Source organism: Pleurodeles waltl, chromosome 11 (genome assembly GCF_031143425.1).
Source record: "Pleurodeles waltl isolate 20211129_DDA chromosome 11, aPleWal1.hap1.20221129, whole genome shotgun sequence".
Classification (NCBI taxonomy): Eukaryota; Metazoa; Chordata; class Amphibia; order Caudata; family Salamandridae; genus Pleurodeles; species Pleurodeles waltl.
Window position 1 is genome coordinate 240465829 of NC_090450.1, and position 20415 is coordinate 240486243.

Sequence of the window (20415 nt, forward strand, 5' to 3'; positions counted from 1 at the left end):
TTTGGTAACTAAATTGACTGGTCTGGTCTGAGAACCAGAAAAAAGGAGTGGACCCTGCTGCAGGTAAATTTCACTGAACTTGAAAGACCAATCACTTTCAGGAAAAAATGCTCACTCATGAGTTCCCAAACATTGCAAATCATCAGAAACAAGTTTACAAATTTGTTGAACTCCCTCCCTCATTGTCAGACAGCTGCCACATACATCATCAGTCATCACTCAATATATCACTACTCATTGGTGCAAGTATTAGTAGTTACCTCTTCCAATCCAAGCATGTTAGTTTAACAAAATATCTCCTTTTTGATGGTAAAACTGTCGCACTTGTATAGCGCACTCCTCACCCGTTAGGGTCTCAAGGTGCTGTACACATACTGCTGTGGAACCCCTCCTGGCTTTTCCCTGTGAGACACCCACTCCTAGGCAACCCCCAGGGTGAAGCCAGGCATCCAAGCTCTGTCAGGGCCGTTGTGAAGATTATGCAAGCTATTGCCCAGAGTCACAGAGTGGGACCCATTAATTAGATTAGGCACCGAGGCGAGAATTATCTGGTCCAAGGGAATTGAGCCCAAGACCCGCTGAGGCAGGAATTGAACCCTGGTCCCAGGCCAGATCTCTGCATCAGGGTCTGCCGCTCTAACCATTGTGCCACACTTCCCCACAATGGCACCATCAACGCATTGGAATTTGGCATTGGCACTGGCAGTCTTTTAGTCAGTGATCTTCTAGGGCAGCCCTGCTAAATGATTTAAAAAAATAGGATAGGCAATAGCATGTGAAGGAGGCAGGCATCGTCTCCAGTGTTCTGAAGGGTATGTAGGGGCGTTTTCACTGCACATGGGTCCAACTCCTATCCGGGCTCATATATGACTATAAAATGGTGGGGAAGTATAAATCCAACACAAACATAGTGTTCTACTAGCATTTTATTTCTTCAAATAAAAAAAGAAGTTCAACAAGATTAAAATGTTTTATGGTGGCACTGGCATACTCAGTTGGGGGAGAAAGGGTTTATCTTCAAACTCCGATGGTTCACCCAGACGTTGATCAGCTAACACACTTGATTCTGACCAGTCATCCTCTTCCTCCTGTGATGTTTTGGGAACTGTGTAATCACGTGGTATAAAATGCTGGTTCATTTTGATCACGGTTAATCTCTTCACGTTTTAAGGCAGGAGACTGGCCCTTCTCATTGTAAAAACTGCACCAGCTGCGCTGAACAAACGTTCAGCAGACACCCTGGCTACAGGACAAGCCAGAAATGTTATTGCGACCCTGCTGAGCTCTGGCCATTGGCAAATCTTTCCATACCAGTACACTAATTGGTTTTGATCCACATACACCTCTTTTGGGTTATCCAGATCCTCCTAGAACATACTCTGAATGATCATTGGTACTGCCACTTGCTTGACCTCTTTTGCCTTGGCCTCTGCACTGGATGTAAGGCCCGCAACTTGAAGCCTAGCTAATACAGAGGTTGGGTTGGATGCTTCTGTTGCTGTTGTCGCAGGAGTTCTTATTGCTGGTGTTAGCTGTTGTGAGACAAGACTGCCCTCTCTGGAAGTTGAAGGCAGCACCCCAGAAGTGCAGAATGGGACTGTAAGTTCCAGCCGTTCTTCTTCCAGAATGAAAGAGGAAAGATTTTTTTTGTACTGTGGAGCAAGTACGGTGGCACAGATGTACTCTTTGGAGAAGATAAAGTCATTTTGCAGCCTTGCATTACAAGCCAAGCAATAGTTTAGGCTTTCAACCAAGGAATGTGCATCTGGATTTTCATTTGCACCCCCTGCACGCGGACCTTTCAGACACCTTTTTTAGCTGCTGCTATAGCAGATGCAATAAAGGGATAGCTTGGCCTGTTGTATTGTCCTCCTTGCTAACTTCCCGCGTAAAAACATGAAAAGGGAGCAGCATCTGTGTGAGGCATTTGACTAGGCCTCATTTGTCCGCATCAATGGTCATAACTTTTGCAATTGCATCCTCTGCTCTTTGAATGACATAGTCATTGATCTGTTTGTACTGCTCAAGCAGACATTGCAACATATAATAGGTTGAGTTCCAATGTGTTGGCACCTCCTGTACCAGGGCTTTAACTGGTACTCTGTTACCACTCTGAATAATCCACAATTGTTTCTGAGCTTTAAGAGAATGGCTGAAATGAGTGCAGATGCATCTGCTGGTGGTCAGTATGTTGCTGACTTTGTCTTCTTTTTTTAAGAACGCCTTGCACAACCAGGTTAATGCAGTGCACCAAACGTAGGACCCTGAAATAGCCACTGTCTGCCATGGCTTTGACTGTATTACTGCCATTGTCCATGGCTACAAATCCAATTTGAAGACCTATGGGTTGAGCCATTCAGACACCTTGCTATTAAATTCCTTCAAGATGTTTGCAACTGTTTGTGATTTCTCAATGGTGAACATGGCTACTGTTGAATTCTACCGAACGCTCTTAAAAATGTTTTCAGGGCCAAGACCTGTGGATAGATTTTGCTTTACCCCCACAAAAGAGATCCAGTGTGCAGTGATTCATATGTAATCAGACACCTGACAACTGGTCCTCATGTCTTTCGTCAGGTGGATAGTGTGGATAACACTTTGCTGCAAAGCTTGTCCAACCAATTGCAACACTTTGTGAGGCAGCGCTGGAAAAGCAACTCTGGCTAAATAGGTCTGTCTTGGAACTTTCCATTTCAGGCAGATGGCTGCCACAAACTATAAGAATCCCACTCCTTTCATAAAAGAAAAAAGGAAGAGATCCAGCGCTAACATTTTTGCCGCTTCCCATTGTACAAACGTGCCATTGGGTGGTTGCTGCCATAGGGCCCCCCTGCCTAAACATGCCTGTAAAAGTACCCTGGATTTTCTTCTTTTCTCGGGCCACTGACACAGGGACATTTGTGAAGTAGTAAGTAGTGTCAGACAATGTACGTTTTGGGGCAGTTACTACATTCGGTCTCCATCTGACTCCGAGTCTTCTTGTGCCATTGTGAGGTCGCTGAGATGAGTAATTCTGGCCTGAGACAGGGCTTCTCTGTGTGAGGATTACGTCACCCTCTTCTTTCTCACCTTCAACCAAGATTTGGCCAGTTGTAACTGATGTTTCCCAGCTATCCTCACCTTCACCATTGCAACCACGTTCAGCCAATTTTTTAAAGGTGCTCCTCCCACCTGATTGTGTAATGTTTTTTCATATAGATCATCTAGCCTCCATTAACATGATGTGAAGCAGGCTTACCTTAACAAACACATGCGTGGCAAATGGAGCTTATCACAATGTTCTCCTCGTTAAGGCTAATAGTAAAAAAAGTCCCAAACTGGGGAGGAGTACTTTCTTATTGGGCCACTGCCAATGCCTGATGAAGAACTAGAGGTAGATGGGTATGTCGATTGCCTCTCTGCAGTGCATATTTCTACTGAGGTATGAGTTGGTGCAGGCAGCTGCTGGGGCCTTACAAATATGGATGCTGGTGGTGCTGCCTGTGCCACTTCCCTCGGAGCATGTTGAATAGTAATGTCAGACTCCTCTGTGCCAGCTTCCACAATGACTGGCTCATCATCGTCTTCCTCCTCATCATCCCCTTCTGTCACAATGGCCTTTCCTCAGGATCTGCACGTTGCTGAACAAAAGGCCCACCTCCCGGCGTCACCAACTCAGAAAGCTATTATAGCACAGAGTTATGATGAAGCCAGGCGGGGGGAAGGAAATTAGGGTAGGGAACTGCAGGGAGAGAGATCTGAAAAGAAAAGGTTAGAACAGATATGCATATACTCATTCATAGCAGTATAAATCATCAATAGACTCTTGACTACAGACATCTCCGTGATATCAGATTGAGACCCCTTTTGAATTGATGGTGAAGCCCCTTCTTTGAATCATGGAATAAGAACAAACTACAACCTCAGAACCAAGAGATGGCATGAGCTTTGGACTATGGTCATACTCTGAATATCAAACCTGTAACAACTATGCATTCATAACATAAACGTTTGATCACAGCCTAGAAATTCTCAAAGACTTATATATGCTTTTCACATATAATGCTTTCCAAAAAACTATGAAACTATACTTTGCTAATCTACAAAAATGCTTTCACATTTACAACTATAGGCCTGTAAGTTTTACTCATTGAATTTAAAATGCTTTATTCGTTGGGCAGAAGCGCCTTGTTGATTGTTCATGAAGTGCTTTGATTATTATACATGAAGCGCTTTGTTCCTTATGCCAAAAAGCGCTTTCAATTGTCTTATATGAAGCGCTATGCTCGTTATGCTAAGGGGTGCTTTACTCATGTGGCCTAATTTACTTTGATTGTTGCGCCAAGGGCATTTTACGCATGTGGACTGAAGCGCTTTGATTGCTGTGCCAAGGACGCTTTCCTCATGTGGATTGAACTTCTTTGATTGCTGCGCTGCGGGCGCTTTACTCATGTGGACTGAAGCGCTTTGATTGCCGTACCAAGGGCGCTTTACTCATGTGGACTGAAGCGATTTGATTGCCGTACCCCGGGCTCTTTACTCGTGGACTGAAGCCCTTTGATTGCTGCGCCAAGGGCGCTTTACTCATGTGGACTGAAGCGCTTTGATTGCTGTGCCAGGGCGCTTTACTCATGCAGACTGAAGCGCTTTGATTGCCGTGCCAAGGACGCTTTACTCATGTGGACTGAAGCGCTTTTATTGCCGTGCCAAGGACGCTTTCCTCATGTGCACTGAAGGAAGCGCTTTGATTGTCGTCCCAAGGGCGCTTTACTTATGTGGACTGAAGCGCTTTGATGGCCGTGCCAAGGGCGCTTTACTCATGCGGACTGAAGCGATTTGATTGCCGTGCCAAGGTCGCTTTCCTCATATGGACAGAAGCGCTTTGATTGTGTGCCAAGGGCGCTTTACTTATGTGGACTGAAGCGCTTTGATTGCCTTGCCAAGGGCGCTTTACTCTGAAAACTGAAAACACTTTGCTCGTTGTGCTTAGGGGCGCTTTACCTTTTGGAAGTAACAACTCCCTTCAAGCTTGGGCTTATCAAGACCTTACCGCTACGAGTACGACCTACTCGTATCTGAATTCACCATGGAAACAAGGATACTCCGATTTGCCGTCCATCTGCCATGCAGGAAATCTGCTGTTCTTCAGAGGAACCCCCACGAGGTCTGACTGCATCTAAGTCTTCAAAATAGTGAGCAACGTGCTTGGGTGTGGCTGGGCTTTATAGGCCTGCCACACCCCAAGATGGCTGCTGCCTCTAAAACATGGGAATTGTAGTCCCTTCATAGAATAACACTGATAAGTGCACCTTGTCCACCAAGGCCCTGACCCTGCAGCTACATGAGCTTTCCCACAGGGCAGACGACGCTGATGGCAACTTTCGGACCAAGAGGGGATAACAAGTGGTGCGCATAAAGCGCCGCAAAACCGCGCAGCGGAGTTTTGGGCGGGACCTGGACCGCTCACAGCCTTATTCCTGACACCTTCCCTAACTCTAAGGCTTTCAGGAATTTTTATTTTCCCTTGCCTCTCCTGGCATCTCCCAGACTCCACTACATGTCCCTAACATTATTATCAGAGGTGGTGCTTGGAGAAGATGGTAGAATAGTACCCTTCTTTTTTGGGAGCCCTTACTTCTAAAAGAGGAGATTCTTGCTCAACAGCAATCTCATGCTCCTGTTCTGCTCCAACTTTGGGAAGATCTACTATTGCTGCCTGCGGCTGCTGTCCACTTTGCTCTTTTTCCTGAAATGATTGGGTACTACTTTGCAAAAGGGACAAATCCAATTTTACATCCCTGCTTGTCGGCATCGCCCTGATTGCAGTGGCTGCCTCACTGACAGACATGGTCTTGGGCTTAGGTTGGGGTGGTGCTGTGGATGATGGAGTGCTGCTTCCAGATTAACAGCACATGTCTCATGAAAAAGGTTTCAGTTGGCACACCACTGGTGGAAAGCTGCTTCTTCTCACTGGCCACTTTCTTGGGAGCACATTTTTTTGGGGCCATCTTAAGCTCTAGGTTGGCAGTGGCACTACGATGCACAAGGAAAAGAGTTTGGGGGACCAAAGTCATTTTTAGGCCTTCTCTTTGGCTTTACTGCGGATGATGTTGGGTCTGGTATGCACCTAAAAACAACCAAGCAAGAAAAACATGTAGTTAGTGAAACGTGGCATTGTTGCAGGTTGAAATAGTACAGGTAAATGCAATCTTAGTGTGGTTGGTTACTTATCTAATACATGTTTAATCAAACATTGTAAAGTCAAACCACACCACCACAACATAAAACATTACATTTCAAGTCAGACAACACTTTATGCAGATCTAGCTCTTTGCTTTATCTCCATCTGTTTTAAAGGAGACACCTGGGGTAGTCAGATAGAGGTGCATGGGTAACTGGAATAATCCTTTAAAAAAATCTATGGTGGCAAGGTGGTCCAGGGGGAATGGACTCATCATTAACAAAATGAATTATGCTGTTCTGGACGAAACAGAATTGCACCTAAAGAAACCGATTACTGTATTGCAGCTGTACGTCTTTGGTCGATGGATGGATGGATGAATGGATGGATGGTGGAATGGATGGATGGAGGAATGGAGGGATGGAGGTGGAAGGATAAAGGCAAGATGCAGAATTAAATAAAAATTAAAATAAAATATAAAAAATTATTTAAAAAATAAAAGCTAAAATATAAAAATTTAAAGAAAGTAAAAAAAACAATTTAAAAGAAAAAAATGAAAATAAAAACATTAAAAAACATAAAAATAAAAATAAATGAAATAAAAATGAAATACAAAAATTAAAATAGAAACTTACAAAACAAATTATCAAAAATGTGCAATATTTGAATGTAAGCGTATGGCAAAGACACACTGGCTGCATGAACTAAATGGCTGCCAACCACATGGTCAACAACAACAACAAGGAGCACGGAGGAATGGAAAACAAAGGACATATGCAAGCCTATGGTGAAGGGACACTGACTGGATGGTCAAAATGGCCACCAGCCACATAGTCAAGCAACAACAAGGAGCAAGGAGGCATGGCAAACAAAGGACACATGCAAGCCTAATGTAAAGACACTATGGCTACATGTACAAAACGTCTGCCAGCCAGCCACATGGTCAAAAAATAAGGAAGAAGGAGGTATGGCAAACAAAGAAGACATGAAATCCTATGGTAATGGGACACTGGCTGGATGGACAAAATGGCCGCAAGCCACATGGCCAAACAACAGCAGCATGGAGCAAGGAGGCATGGCAAACAAAGGACACATGCAAGCCTATGACAAAGGGACAGTGCTGGATCGAGAAAATGGCCTCCAGCCACATGGTCAAACAACAGCAAGGAGCAAGGAAGCAGGACAAACATAGGACATGTGCAAGCCTATGGCAAAGACACACTGACTTGATGCACAAAATGGCTGTCAGCCAGCCACATGGTCATACGACAACAAGGAAAGAGGAGGCATGGAAAATAAAGAACACATGAAAGCCTATGGTAAAGGGACACTGGCTGGATGGGCAAAATGGCTGCCAGCCACATCGTCACACAACAACTAGGAACAAGGAAGCATAGGGAACACAGAACACATGTAAGCTTGTGGCAAAGGGACAGTGGCTGGATGGAGAAAATGGCCTCCAGCCACATGGTCAAACAACAACAAGGAGCAAGGAGGCATGGCAAACAAAGGACACATGCAAGCCTATGATAAAGACACACTGGCTGCATGCGCAAAATGGCTGCCAGCCAGCCACATGGTCAAACAACAACAAGGCGAGAGGAGGCATGGAAAACAAAGAACACATGCAAGCCTATGGAAAAGGGACACTGACTGGATGGACAAACTGGCCACCAGCCACATGGTAAAAAAAAAAAATACGAGCAAGGACGCATAGGAAACAAAGAACACATGCAAGCCTATGGCAAAGGGACGCTGGCTGGAGAAAGAAAATGGTCTCTAGCCACATGGTCCAACAACAACTGCGAACAAGGAGACTTGGAGAACAAAGAACACATGCAAGCCTTTGGACAGAAAATGGACCCTGGCCACACTGCATGGAGAACAAAGAGAAATGGTGGACAATAACAAACACACACACCATCACCCCACACACACACCCACACACAAACTGGCCATAAAGAGGCATGGTGGTGGTAACATTGAAGAAAGGCAACCAACATTAATTCAACAATGCAAAACATGAAAATTAACTGACCTATAAAACTTTCACAACAACATACGTCGTCCAATGCCATAAAATATTATCCTGAGACATATACACTTTTTACAACAAAAAAAACATGAAATGCAAACAGTAGCCAACATTTTTTATTTATTCATTGCCATTCTTCCCATAAATAAAGTTCTAAAAACATATACCACTGAAACATTTATTTCATACACTGATGAGTAGTAGTGTTGGGTCCTCCTGGCTAGATGGCCCTTTGGAAATCTAGGTCACATACTAAAATAATATCGCAAATGTTACAAACATCTAGAAAAGGTACTGAGCTGTACAACAATCTTCCTTTCCAAAAGGTGAAAAATCAATGAAATGCAAAATAAATAAAAACTACGCCTATACTAAACCTCAAGGACACCCACCACTATAAAATGTAAAAATCGAATTAAACTACTGGTGCATGTTCAAGCAAACAAACAACACCCGTATACAGTATTTTTTTTAACTTACTTGCGTGATTCAACAAAAACGAAGTCCTTAATTCTAAAGTTATATGTAGGATACAAAGACAGTGATCCTTTCACCTCGAAATCCAAGTGAAAAGTGACTAGGAGATGGACAAAGAAATGGGAAGAGCCTGCTGCACTGGAACAGGAGTTTGAATCTCTGACACACTTCCTTTCTGTTTGACAAAAAAAGGCTTCTCAATCTGAAAAGGAAATTGCAGGTTCCATTGGAGAAGAATATCTAGTCAAAATCTCTTTGTGACTAGATTTAGTACTTCAGAAGGGAGACTCGCGAGCAGCACTGTTTTGGCTGCCATCATGGCCAGAAGCAGCAAGAGTGAACGCCAAGTCTTGCGTGTGCTTGCTAGCGGCCTGGGAGAGAATTGTCACGCTCGCAAGAGAGTGCAAAAACCCAGTCTCACAAGTACGAACAAACTCTGCTCCACACCAGAGTGCTGAATTTGGGAACTCCGTGCTACTGTGCGTAGTGCAAATTCTCCGAATTCAGTAAACTCTATCGGAAGAGCGGAGTTCTACACCCAGGCCTATTGCAAATGCTTCTTCTCCGAGCATAACCACCTAAAATACGTAGCTGTCTAGTTGATTACTAGTCTCAGAGCAGTTTTGCAGGAAATGACACTTGTTCCATGATGGTGGCACATGACGTATGTACGCTCCGACGTCATTGGATCTAAGAAGCAAGAGAAGACAAACTTCAGTCCACTGAGGAAATACCATAAGAGGTAACTTGTGCATGAAAGGTAAATTTCCTCTTCTCATGCGTCAGCACCAGCACCCAAAAGTACATTCCTCAAGGTGCATGCTGTATCCACTGCATCTCGATACTGATAACTTCACGGACTAATGCAGTACTCACACCGCACCATCTTCCCCGCACGCCGCTTCTTGTGCAATTATCGGAGAAGAGACCCTTCCATTGTAAAAATGTTTCCTTGGTACACACAGGGCCACCCGCCAACATCCGACAGCACTGAGTACAATAATTAGATTATCTGTTGCCCCAGACAGATTTACAAAGCCAGCAAGACCATACCAACAGTATAAAGATGCTGCTTCTAAATCACAATATTGCGATGAAACTACCTTAATAATTTTCCCTCAGTATAGAAATGCACATTCCTTTAAAAAATGGCACGCATGAATAGAAGGAAGCTTCAAAGATGTTTGTTAGTTCAAGACATTCACCCCAGCCATCCACTCCTCTGCCAGCTCTCCTTTTTCACCAATAAATTTTTTCCTCAATCACTCAGCCTCCGGCATTCCAACAACCTCACAGCATTTGCATGGATGTCACAGAAACCTAAAGTGCTACAGTCACCACACCAGCTGTGGCAAAAATGCTCAAACCAGCTCATCTCACCTTGTCTCCTCACACTGTCTTTCCATTCATCCTTCCATTCTCTTGCTCTACTCTTCTCTCTCTCTCTGATCCCTTTCCCACTATCTCCCCCTTTCATTCTCTCCTTCTACCTTGTAGTCTCCCTGTGCCTAGTAATGTTAATCTCGGGGACCTGGGGAATGTGACTAGGGCACTAGGAGCAGCCGTGGGATTTCAAAACAGATCTCCAGCGGCTCCAGCCTACCCAGGAAATGCCAGGTAGAATAAAAGGCCAGTTTGGGCCTGAGCACAGTAAAAAGCCCAGAGCATGCATTGACTATAGCATCCATCTAAGAATTACAGAGGTGCTGCCCCTGGTAAGACATTTGTTTCAAGCATCGAGGATAAGTACTCTATACAGTCTATCCAGGAGCAACAGAGGAGTATCATACAGCATGCCCTAGTTGCAGGCACACAGAATAAATGCCCTATAGACTCAACACAGGAATAACAATAGAGCAGCCTCCAGCAAGACTGGTGTAAGGCAGCCATGGTAAGTGCTTTATGGAGTCAATATGTGAAGCAACAATATGATGAGTGTCTGGTACTCCTGGGACAAACTGAGGTGGTAATTGCTGTGAAGAGACATAATTGGGTTAAGTACATTGCAGGAGACAGGTGTTTTGAGTTGGATAGGGGTGAGAGGAAGTTTATACTCACCAGGGAAATGGCAGGTAGAATAAAAGGACAGTCTGGCCTTGAGCACCCTTAAGAAGCCCAGAGTATGCATTGATTACAAGCAGCCATGATACCAGTTATATTTCAGCGAGCTAAAACTATTTGCACCATAGCCAGGTACTGCTTATGAAATTACATATTACATAATTCACGACATGTTCAGTGGCATCATTGATATAGCTGATGACATCATCCAGTCAATGGGATAGTTTGCTAAACATTATACTTGCAGGTATTTAGTGAACAATATCTTGACCATATTTTCGATAGCTTCTGTACTTCTAATGAATGTTTTGCAACATGCTTGTTGTCATAATTGGGTCTTGGGTGTCTGAAAGGACTAAGCTGTCCATGAATAGTTGTGCACAGGGTGAAACTGTGCAGCTGGGAACTGCCAACCTGTGCCTGGCTGATTGCCCACAAGAGGTTGGCTCCCTGTAAAGGGTAAGACACACGGCAAGGTAGGGGGTGGTTCACTGCTATGAATAGATAGGTACTTTCAGGCATCGCTCAGCGTGGTTTAAATACTTCTAATGGGAGAGTACCAACACTTCTCTTTAGGAAACAGGTACTCTGTTTATTGAGTATGTGCAGTTTTATATTTCTATTTTAAGCACCGCAGCTGCTTTGGAAAAATAGTAACATTCAAATCCTAGAACTATTCATTCACATTGATAAATACGAAGCACAACCAATTGGCACTCGTGCACATAAAGATTGAATATGGCACTAAACAAACTTCATAAATATTTCACTCGGGCACACTCTTAAACATGCACACCCCCAAGGCACAATCTCACAAAAATACAAATAGGCAATCCATACACACTGTTTTTCACAAATGCAGCCCCTCTCTCATCCCCGCTAACTCTCCCACACACAAATCAACCACCCATGTACCGGGCTTGTCAAACACACAGACAGACCCACGTACTGGCATTCACTTTCACAACCCATTCACCCAGCTGCGCGAACATAGTTATCACAAATAAGCTCCCTTCCATAGGCTCCTGCAATCTAAACACCTTTACAGACAATGGTTGTCATAGATACAGCACACTTATAACCTACGCAAATACGCACTGTTTGCTTCCTCAGATTCTTAATTCAGCTATAGAAATATTCCACTGTGCTACAGCAATATACACACTCTTCAAACAAAAAGACATGTTACAGCTATGTGACACAACCTAACAACTTCCACTCACAGGGCCAGTCATGCACACGCGCAGAGACCGTATATGTATTTTGCGATATGTTGATAAGAGAGATGCTAATTGCCCTCTAGTGGCTTTTAGAGATTTATATTTTATCATTTGGAAAACATAGACAAAAATGCTTAAATTTTTTATAAATTTAAAATTTTCCTATTATTGCTCCTAAATGTCGTTCTTTCAAATGTATGTTATGGCACCAAAAGTTGTCTTTCAAAATGGAAGCGTGAGACAAATGTATGGGGTTCACGAACTAGCATACATAATTCAAAAACCTAAGGGTGTGAGGTGAGTGGAATATGTGTAGAGAGCTGCGTAATGAGCGTGGGTGGAATCAGAATGCAGGTTATTGTGGGTTTTTGAATTTGTAAGCAAACGAAGCTAGGCTAATTTTCACTTCAGTATATGCACAGTCATGCATTGACCTTATCAGGTATCTGTTAACCCCTTGAGAGCCCTTTTGCCATTACACAGTGGCATTCAACATTATGTACTTATAGTTAGGTCAGAGTTCCCATATGAAGAGTGCCTATAAGAACCTAAGCACCATTTGACAAATCTTCACAAATCTTTGCAAAAAAATTAATTCAGCCTCCTCAGCTCGTTCATGGAAAGTTTTGCACCGATCCATCAAGGAGGGCCCAAGCAAAAAGGTGGTTGCTATAATGTTGATTTCCCTTCTAATGCCCATAAGAAAATTGAGAAAGCAATACAGAAACAAGCATTTGCAATGCAACGGGTCTTGCGTTTGCTCATGTTAGAGCTGATCGCGTTGTAAACTCCTAACCCGACTTTTCAGCTATCGGGCAAAAGTGCTTTTATGTACATAACCCGAAAAAGTGAAATTAACTATGTAAAGCGCTCGACTTCTGCCAAGTGAGAGCACGCTTGTAAATTATAGAAAAATAAGTCCACGAGCCCGATGGAAAACAGCGAGCCTCGCATGTTTTCTGTACTCGGTCGCTGTGCTCGAGCAGGGCTAGCCACCGGAAAAGGCATGACGTGTGCATGCCTTCAACTAATGAAAGCAAGCAGATTTTATTAGGCAAGCCCACGAACCAATAAAAAACACTGACGTGACATTGACAGGGCTCCGAGCCTTTTTCTAAACACTAAAGCGTCTCGCTGCGATGCGCATGCGCGAGCGCATGCAACGCAGGCTCGACCCTAAAAATGGTTGAATTATTCCAAATTTAGCAGAAAGTTAGAACTTTACTAAGAGAGTGTGATTTTCGATAATTAATGTAAATCTATTTGGCTGTTTTTGAGAAATTCATTTTTAAAGAGGTGCTTCTGGTGGTCACAAAGGTGTTAAAAAGTTAATAATATCTGGGTTGTTGGTCCTGTGTGAGTCCCATGGGACTGTGATTACGAAAAAATGGGGCCTTTTGATTGGCCTAGGTTTTTTTTGTGCCTTGGACTTTTTAAGTATCGCAGGTCTAAGAACGGTCCGTGGTTCTGAAGGATTTGATTAATTGTTCGCTACTACAAATAAAATATTGTAGCCACCATTACATGACTCTGGGACTAAGTTTACAAGTCCCGCATTCTTTTTTTTTTATTAAAACAAAAACCCAAAGAGGCATGGTGAGAGGATGAGGGACACCAGGCAGAGAGGAGGGGCGGATGAAGCAGCAGAGGGCAGTGGCAGCAGAATGGTCCATTGTGGGAGGGATCAGAGAAATATACCTGGGGAGTGAGCCAGAGGGAACACTGGCAGAAATCGAAGGCAGGGTCAGCACAGTGGCACTGGCGGCGTATCAAGCCAGGTGGAGGGGACATAAGCACCCACACTGGGATCAAGGGACAATGAGGGTAGGGGCAGCAACGTAGGGCAGTGGCAGCACAACAGACCAGGGAGAGAGGAGAGAGGTGATGAGGGGAGCAGAGGGCAGGGGTGCCAAAAGAGGGAATGGCAGCACAACAGACCAGAGAGGGACGTTGCAAGGAGATGCACAGGGAGAATGAGGGGCTATGGCAGAGGCAGCAGCTATGGCAGCACAGGTAGGGGTAGCACAATGGACCAGGGATGGAGGAGTACAAGGGCTTGCAGATGGAGAATTGAGGGCAGGGGAGCAGGGGCCGCTGTGGAGCGTCACTGGCAACACATGGTTAGTGCTAGTATAATCGTTCAGCGATGGAGGGGGCAGAGGCATGCTCACAGAGAAGGGGGGGAGGAAGACAGGCATCAGACAGCAAAGGAATGCACTGTCAACCTGGGGGCAGCTGACCAGGCAAGAGGGTCAGGAGCACACACATAAAGAATAACAGGGTGAGGGAGGGGACAGGGGCATCATCAGATGTCTGTGGCAGCACAATCAACTGGGAAGGGAGAAGACAGGGCAGGCACATGCATTACAAAGTGGCAGAGGTGAGGGAGACAGCAACGGAGGGCAGTGGCATGACAACAGACCCCGTGTGGGATGGGGGCATGCACAAGCAAACCAGGGCAAAGGGTGGCAGATGCAGCAGTGTCAGTACAAAGGACTAGTTGTTAGAGATGCACATGGAGAGCAGGGTGGGTGGGGTAAGAAGGCAGCAACTGTGCACAGTGGCAGCCGAGGGACACAGACAGCAGAACACACAAGGAAGGGAGGGGGCAAAGGCACTCACAGGGAACATGGATGGATGGATGGATAGGGCAGGGTGGAGGACAGAGGCAGCACAGGGGCTCTGGCAGTACAGCAGATCAGGAGGGAGTAGCAGTGGTATGCACATATAGAACATGGGCAGTGGGCTGCAACAGAAGGCAAGGTCAAATCAAGGTAGTGGCAGCATGACAAGCGAGGGTGGAGGCTAGGGCATGCACAGGGTTAACTAGGGGGAGGGGTCAGGGTCCGCAATGAAAGGCAGTGGCAGCACAACGGAGCAGGGAGAGAAGGTTCGAGAACATGCACACTAAGAACAGGGGAAGCAGGAGGAAAATAGGGCAGCAATGGAGGGCATTGGCACAATGGATCAGGAGGAGGGGGCATGGGCATGCACACAGAAACCGAAGGGCAAGGGGCAGTGGCAGTAATGGAGGATATTGACAGCAAAAAAGCAGTGGCAGCACAACAGGCCAGGGAGGGAGGGAGCAGGGGCGCACACATGGAGATCATGAGTCAGTGGGGTTGGCCGGGACAGCAGCTAGTGGTATGCAGGTCCTGGCATGGCAACACACCAGACCTGGGTGGGAATGATCAGTATAGGGAAAGGTGCGGAAGACATTGTGACGCGAAGGGTTAATTAGCTTGAACAGTGTAGATGAGCGTGATGCCTGCTGAAGCGAGAGCAACGTGGCAAAAATTCACGATGTTCGCTTTCAAGCTTGTTTTTTTTTTTTACATTCCGTAGATAAACTTATTCGCAGCTGCATGTGTGAGAAACAGGATGTGAAGGAGATTCAGTCTCAACCTTGAGAACGAGACCACAGTAAAAGATGGAATGAAAACAATGGCCAGGGAATGGCAAGGCAGCCAAGAGACATGTGCTGATAACATAGCTAGAAAATACTGGAAGGGGATAGAATCCAAGCTTCAGGTTACTTAAACACTGAAAGGCGGGTGAGGGAATTGAAGCTCGCAGATGGAGTTGTGAAAACTGTCATCTTCAGACCCAGAGCTGCCTCCCTGTTGTGCTGTTCAGAGACTGTGACGCTCGAGGGGGTGAGAGGTCCAAGCGGGCAGTAGAGGGCTTCCCAGCATTTCGTGGACTAAGTTAAGTTCCACCCAGGGATGAAAGGCCTTTGTTTCTCTGCTCTATTATTATGGTAGATTATTATGCTTGCACTGTGTTTATAATCTGAAGTAGACAGCTCGTTTATATTTTGCTTTCTAAACATCGTAGTGTGAGCCTGCTACAGTAATTGAAACATACATTTTGGTATGCAGTTAAGCAAAGCTAATCTGAAGAATTCAGCTTGTTTATATTTTGCTTACTGAACATCGTAGTGTGAGCCTGCTGCAGTAATTGAAACATGCATTTTGGTGTGCAGTAAATCAAAGCTTATCTGAAGTATTCAACTCGTTTATATTTTACCTCCTGAACATCGTAGTGTAACACATTTTGGTATACAGTTATTCCAAGCTTATATCTGTCAATGAACTCTTTGCTCATATATATACATAGATGCTCTTTGTGGTGTACTTATATATAAATAGATGCTTTTCATTGCTATTCTTATTCCACTATTGTTAATGTGCTAAATGCCTAAATTTACCTGAAATTCTAGTAAAGCTAAATTGTATTCATAATTGGCATGCGGTCCTTCATTGAGCGTCCTTATTGACTTATACCGAACAGTTGTCAACCAGTCACCTGGAGAAGACAAGGAAGAATGAGGAGCATGCAGATGTAGAACAGGGAGCATGTGGGAGTTGTTAGTGACAGGGGCAGCAACAGAACTCAGCTGCAGCTTTGGGGTAGTGACTGCACATCAGACCAGGAAGGAAGGCGCAAGGACACGTACATGGAGAACAGGGGCAGCAATGAAGGACAATGGTACTACAACAGACCATAAAGGAAGGGGCACTTACACAGATGTTGGAGGACAGGGTCGGCAACAGAAAGCAGTGGTAGCGCTGTGGCAGCACAATGAACCAGGAAAGGAGGTGACAGGGGTACGCACACTGAGACAATGGGCAGCAGGGGGTCGGACGAGCCATAGCTCAGAAATGAAATGGTAGTGGAGGCACAGGGGCAAGTAAAGCACAACAGACCAGCAAGGGAGGGATCAGGTCATGCACTCAGAAAACAGGGAGCAAAGGGAGGGCCAGCACCAGAGGACAGTGGTAGTAAAGAGGCAGTGGCAGCACAGCGGATCAGGAAGGGAGTGGGCTAAGTCACACACACAGAATACGGAGGGCAGGGGCATCTCCAGAGGGCAATGGCAGCACAAGGGTAGTGGTATCACAGGGAGAAAACAAGTGCATTCTCAAAGAGAGAGGGGAGTGGCAGCACGGTGGACTGGCAACGGAGTGGACACACATACACAGGGTGGGCAGGGTGGAGATGCAGAGACAGCAATAGAGGGAAGTGGCAGCAAAACTGACCAAGGGTGGAAGGGGCAGAGGCATACACATGGCTGAGGCAATAGTGCTTTATCCCTGTAGGAGTGGGTTAAGGAATGGAAAGCGTCAAAGATAGTATTCATCAGTTTGGTTTGCTACAGATGTATAATATTGTCTTCTAATTCAATTCCAGATGATTCTCTTATGTCTCGAGGAAAGACATCAAAATAGTATTTTTTTTAAGGGTTTAGACTTTCTTTTCCCTACACCTTCCACACATATTAATTAATCCCCAGTGTTTTGTTAAGTCTAAATAAACTGTACTTTGCCCATTCCTGAACATGTGGACAGAATATGATTTGTTTAAGGTACATTGAACAACAACAGTTGTAGCTCCTGAATTTCCTGTCTGAATTTTCATCCCATAAGAACTTAATGGGGCATGGATGGACTCCAAGTTAGAATATCTGATCAAATACCCCACAGTCAATGCATTTAAACGCCACGTTCCCAAGGCAAAAGCCTACAAAACTCCTGGCCTGTTGGAAATTAACTAACCTTTCATTCAGTTAAACCGGAATAATTTCTCCAGAAAACAGCGTAGAAGCACAGAATTCGTTTTTTTGCTATATAGAATTGGAGGGATAGTCCATCTTCGGTCATGGTGTCTGCATGGATTTTCATCTTAGAGGACCAGTACACTACCTCTGCCTTACTGTGCCCTATAACAATATACCTGTCCTATTCTCAGCAGTAGGTGCATTGTGGTCTGATTGTGGTAGTGGGCAGTGTACTGGGCAGCAGTGGTGCTACACCACTTTGGAGACAAACTAAAGAATTGTTTTTTCCTCCTTTACACCCACGATAGAAACATAAACCATTAATACTGGTTTTGGTTTATCCATGGTCATTTTAGACTATTGCTCAGGATGGCAGCAGCAAGGAGGCACCAAATTGTTTTTTGGAAATAGCAAAGGTTGCCCTATTTCCATTGTTAAGAAGAGACATAATGGTAGCAATAAAACTTGCACAAGACTTGAGCCTGGCTGCAAGAACTGGCGGGGCTTCTTTAAAATGTAATACACATTGATACTGTTTATCCAAAATGGGAAATTTCAGACTGTTCACATCTGTCAACATATGCATAACTAGGGCTTTCACTAAGCAGATGTGATAGTTATAAAACTAGTAACAAAGGGCCTGGTTTAACTTTTGGCGGATGGGTTACTCCATCACAAATGTGACAGCTATCTCGTCAGCTTTATTAGAAGTGCCATCGCATATAATATATTTGCAATAAGGCAGATAAGATAGCTTTCATGTTTATGATGGAGTAAGCCGTCATCAAACTCTAAATCAGATATATAGGGCCTGATTACATGACGGATGGGATATCCCGTCTGTCCTATTACAAGTTCCAGTATGGAACTTGTAAAACAGTGGGCGGGATATCCCATCCGCCAAGGTCGTAATCAGGTCCTCAGTATGCTGAAATTTGTGTTTCTGCGCTTTATAAAAGTAAAAAAAATGTAACAGCCCTTTTATCTCTTTCAGATCGAACAGCTGTATCTGCGCATTTGCCTTTAGCTTGGACAAGGTTGCTCCCTGGTGAGGGTGAAGCATTTATGGAAACATTGCAGCTACTTATAAATCATTGCACAGTGCTATAATAAACTTAAGTTTCGCTTTATGAAGTCAATTCACACATAAACTACTTATTGCTCAATTTACCTGAAAGGTATTTTTTGTTAACAAATAATATTGTATAATGTAAAAGTGTTATTTCCAAATCTCCGTAATGATGTTTTTTCATATTATAAAGGAAATGCACAGGTATGTTGGGGATAAAGAATAAGAAAAACTGTCCATTTGTTGTGGTGGTTTGTATTGCTTTTTTGACAAATTGAGTAATTGCATGGAAAACCAAACTACTTAACCCTTGACCTAGGCATTGCAAAATAAATGAAATTGTGATTTAGAAAATATGATGTTAAACATGCAGTAATCACATTTTCTATGAATATGGTTAATCTACAATCCTTGTGATTGGACTGTGTCCACAATGATTCGATGAGCCTGATATTGTCAGACTCTTATTGCTGAAGGAACAAAATAGTGCAAATGTATTGGATCTCTTTTTTTTGCACAAGTTGCATGCTGGGAGTTCTCCTAAAATTTCAGTCAAATATTAATGATTGCAAACAAAACATTTATTCGAAACAGCTTGAGTCGGATTCCTGATCTGCTCTAATTAAGCTACATGCAAATGCATGTGCATCTGGTTAGAAGGGCTGACATGAGCAAAAGGACTTTTATATTTTGAAAACCTATTGCCAAGGGCAACTGTATGTCACTAATGTTTTTTCCAATGTTGCTCCACATAGTCCCTCATTGTTGATATTTGAATGGTAAACTTTTAATCTTTGTGTCAAATGGAGTCATACAAAATAGCTGACAATTGAAACGGGAAACATGGAAGCCAGTCAGGAGTAACCAACCGCAATCTTCCGACCTCAGGTGATGACTGAGGCCCACCCACATGAGTGTGTTGTAGTTTTCCTTTCATGATTCTGGGCCGTTGTTGCAGATGTCTCCTTTGAACAGTGGTCTAGGAGAGATTTTGGGGGATAGGATGGCTTCGAGCACCAGGCTGGTCTGGTTCCACGCACCAGAGGGTTTGAACAGAGGCCGCTGGGCGGTGCTAAACACAGCATTCTGGGGAGGAGCAGGCACAGTCATCACAGGCTCTGCATTGCCGCCTGAGATACGGTCTTCTGCTGAGGAAGTGAAAGAAAGATGCTGACAGAGAGAAGAGTGATTTTGATCACTGGCGGTACTCCCTAAAGTTCAGAAAGTTCTTCCTTTGTTCTGAAAAGATTTTGGAGATTCATAAAAGGACTGAAGAGTGTTTTTAAATGGAACATAGTGGAATCAAATTAATGTGGGATGCTTATAAAACCTACTTAAGGGGGGTATGGCAAAGTTCAGTGGCCTCCTCAAATAGAAGTGAAAGAAAGGAGATGATCCAACTAGAAAAAGAGATAGCTAAACTGGAGAGCTGGTTGAAATGAGTATTCATGGAGGAGAGGGGCAGAGAGAATGCAGAACAGGAGCTTTATCAGCGTCTAGTAGAATTTAGAGCAAGAATAGCAATGGTAAGTGAGTAAAGTAAAACATCAATGGGAAGTGAGTAAAATGAAGAACTTTGAGCATCAGGAAAGGTGAAGGACGCTGTTGGCATGAATGGTTAAAAAGGACTGAAGTAGAAACTACATCAAGGACATAGTAAATGACAAAATGAAAACATTGCTAGAGGGTAACCTAGAGGTTGAAGGGGCATTTATGGATTTTATCTAAGAGTTATATTCAGAAGCCTCTACTCTGGATTTAGTGTTAGTAAGAGATTGGCTGGAAGCTAAGGGGTTGCCTTCAATCCCTCCAGTGCAGCTGACTTTTTAAAAT

General features: G+C 44.1%; 1 protein-coding gene across 1 annotated transcript in view; it reads left to right on the forward strand.

The window, feature by feature from the left end:
* LOC138265615 (dehydrogenase/reductase SDR family member 12-like) overlaps positions 1–18819 on the forward strand; it is a 190377-nt gene extending 171558 nt beyond the window's left edge. Inside the window, exon 10 of the mRNA XM_069213482.1 lies at positions 18508–18819. Coding sequence (XP_069069583.1) covers positions 18508–18623 — 116 coding nt within the window. The 3' untranslated portion in view covers positions 18624–18819. The remainder of the gene's footprint in view (positions 1–18507) is intronic.
* Positions 18820–20415: the final 1596 nt, after the last annotated feature.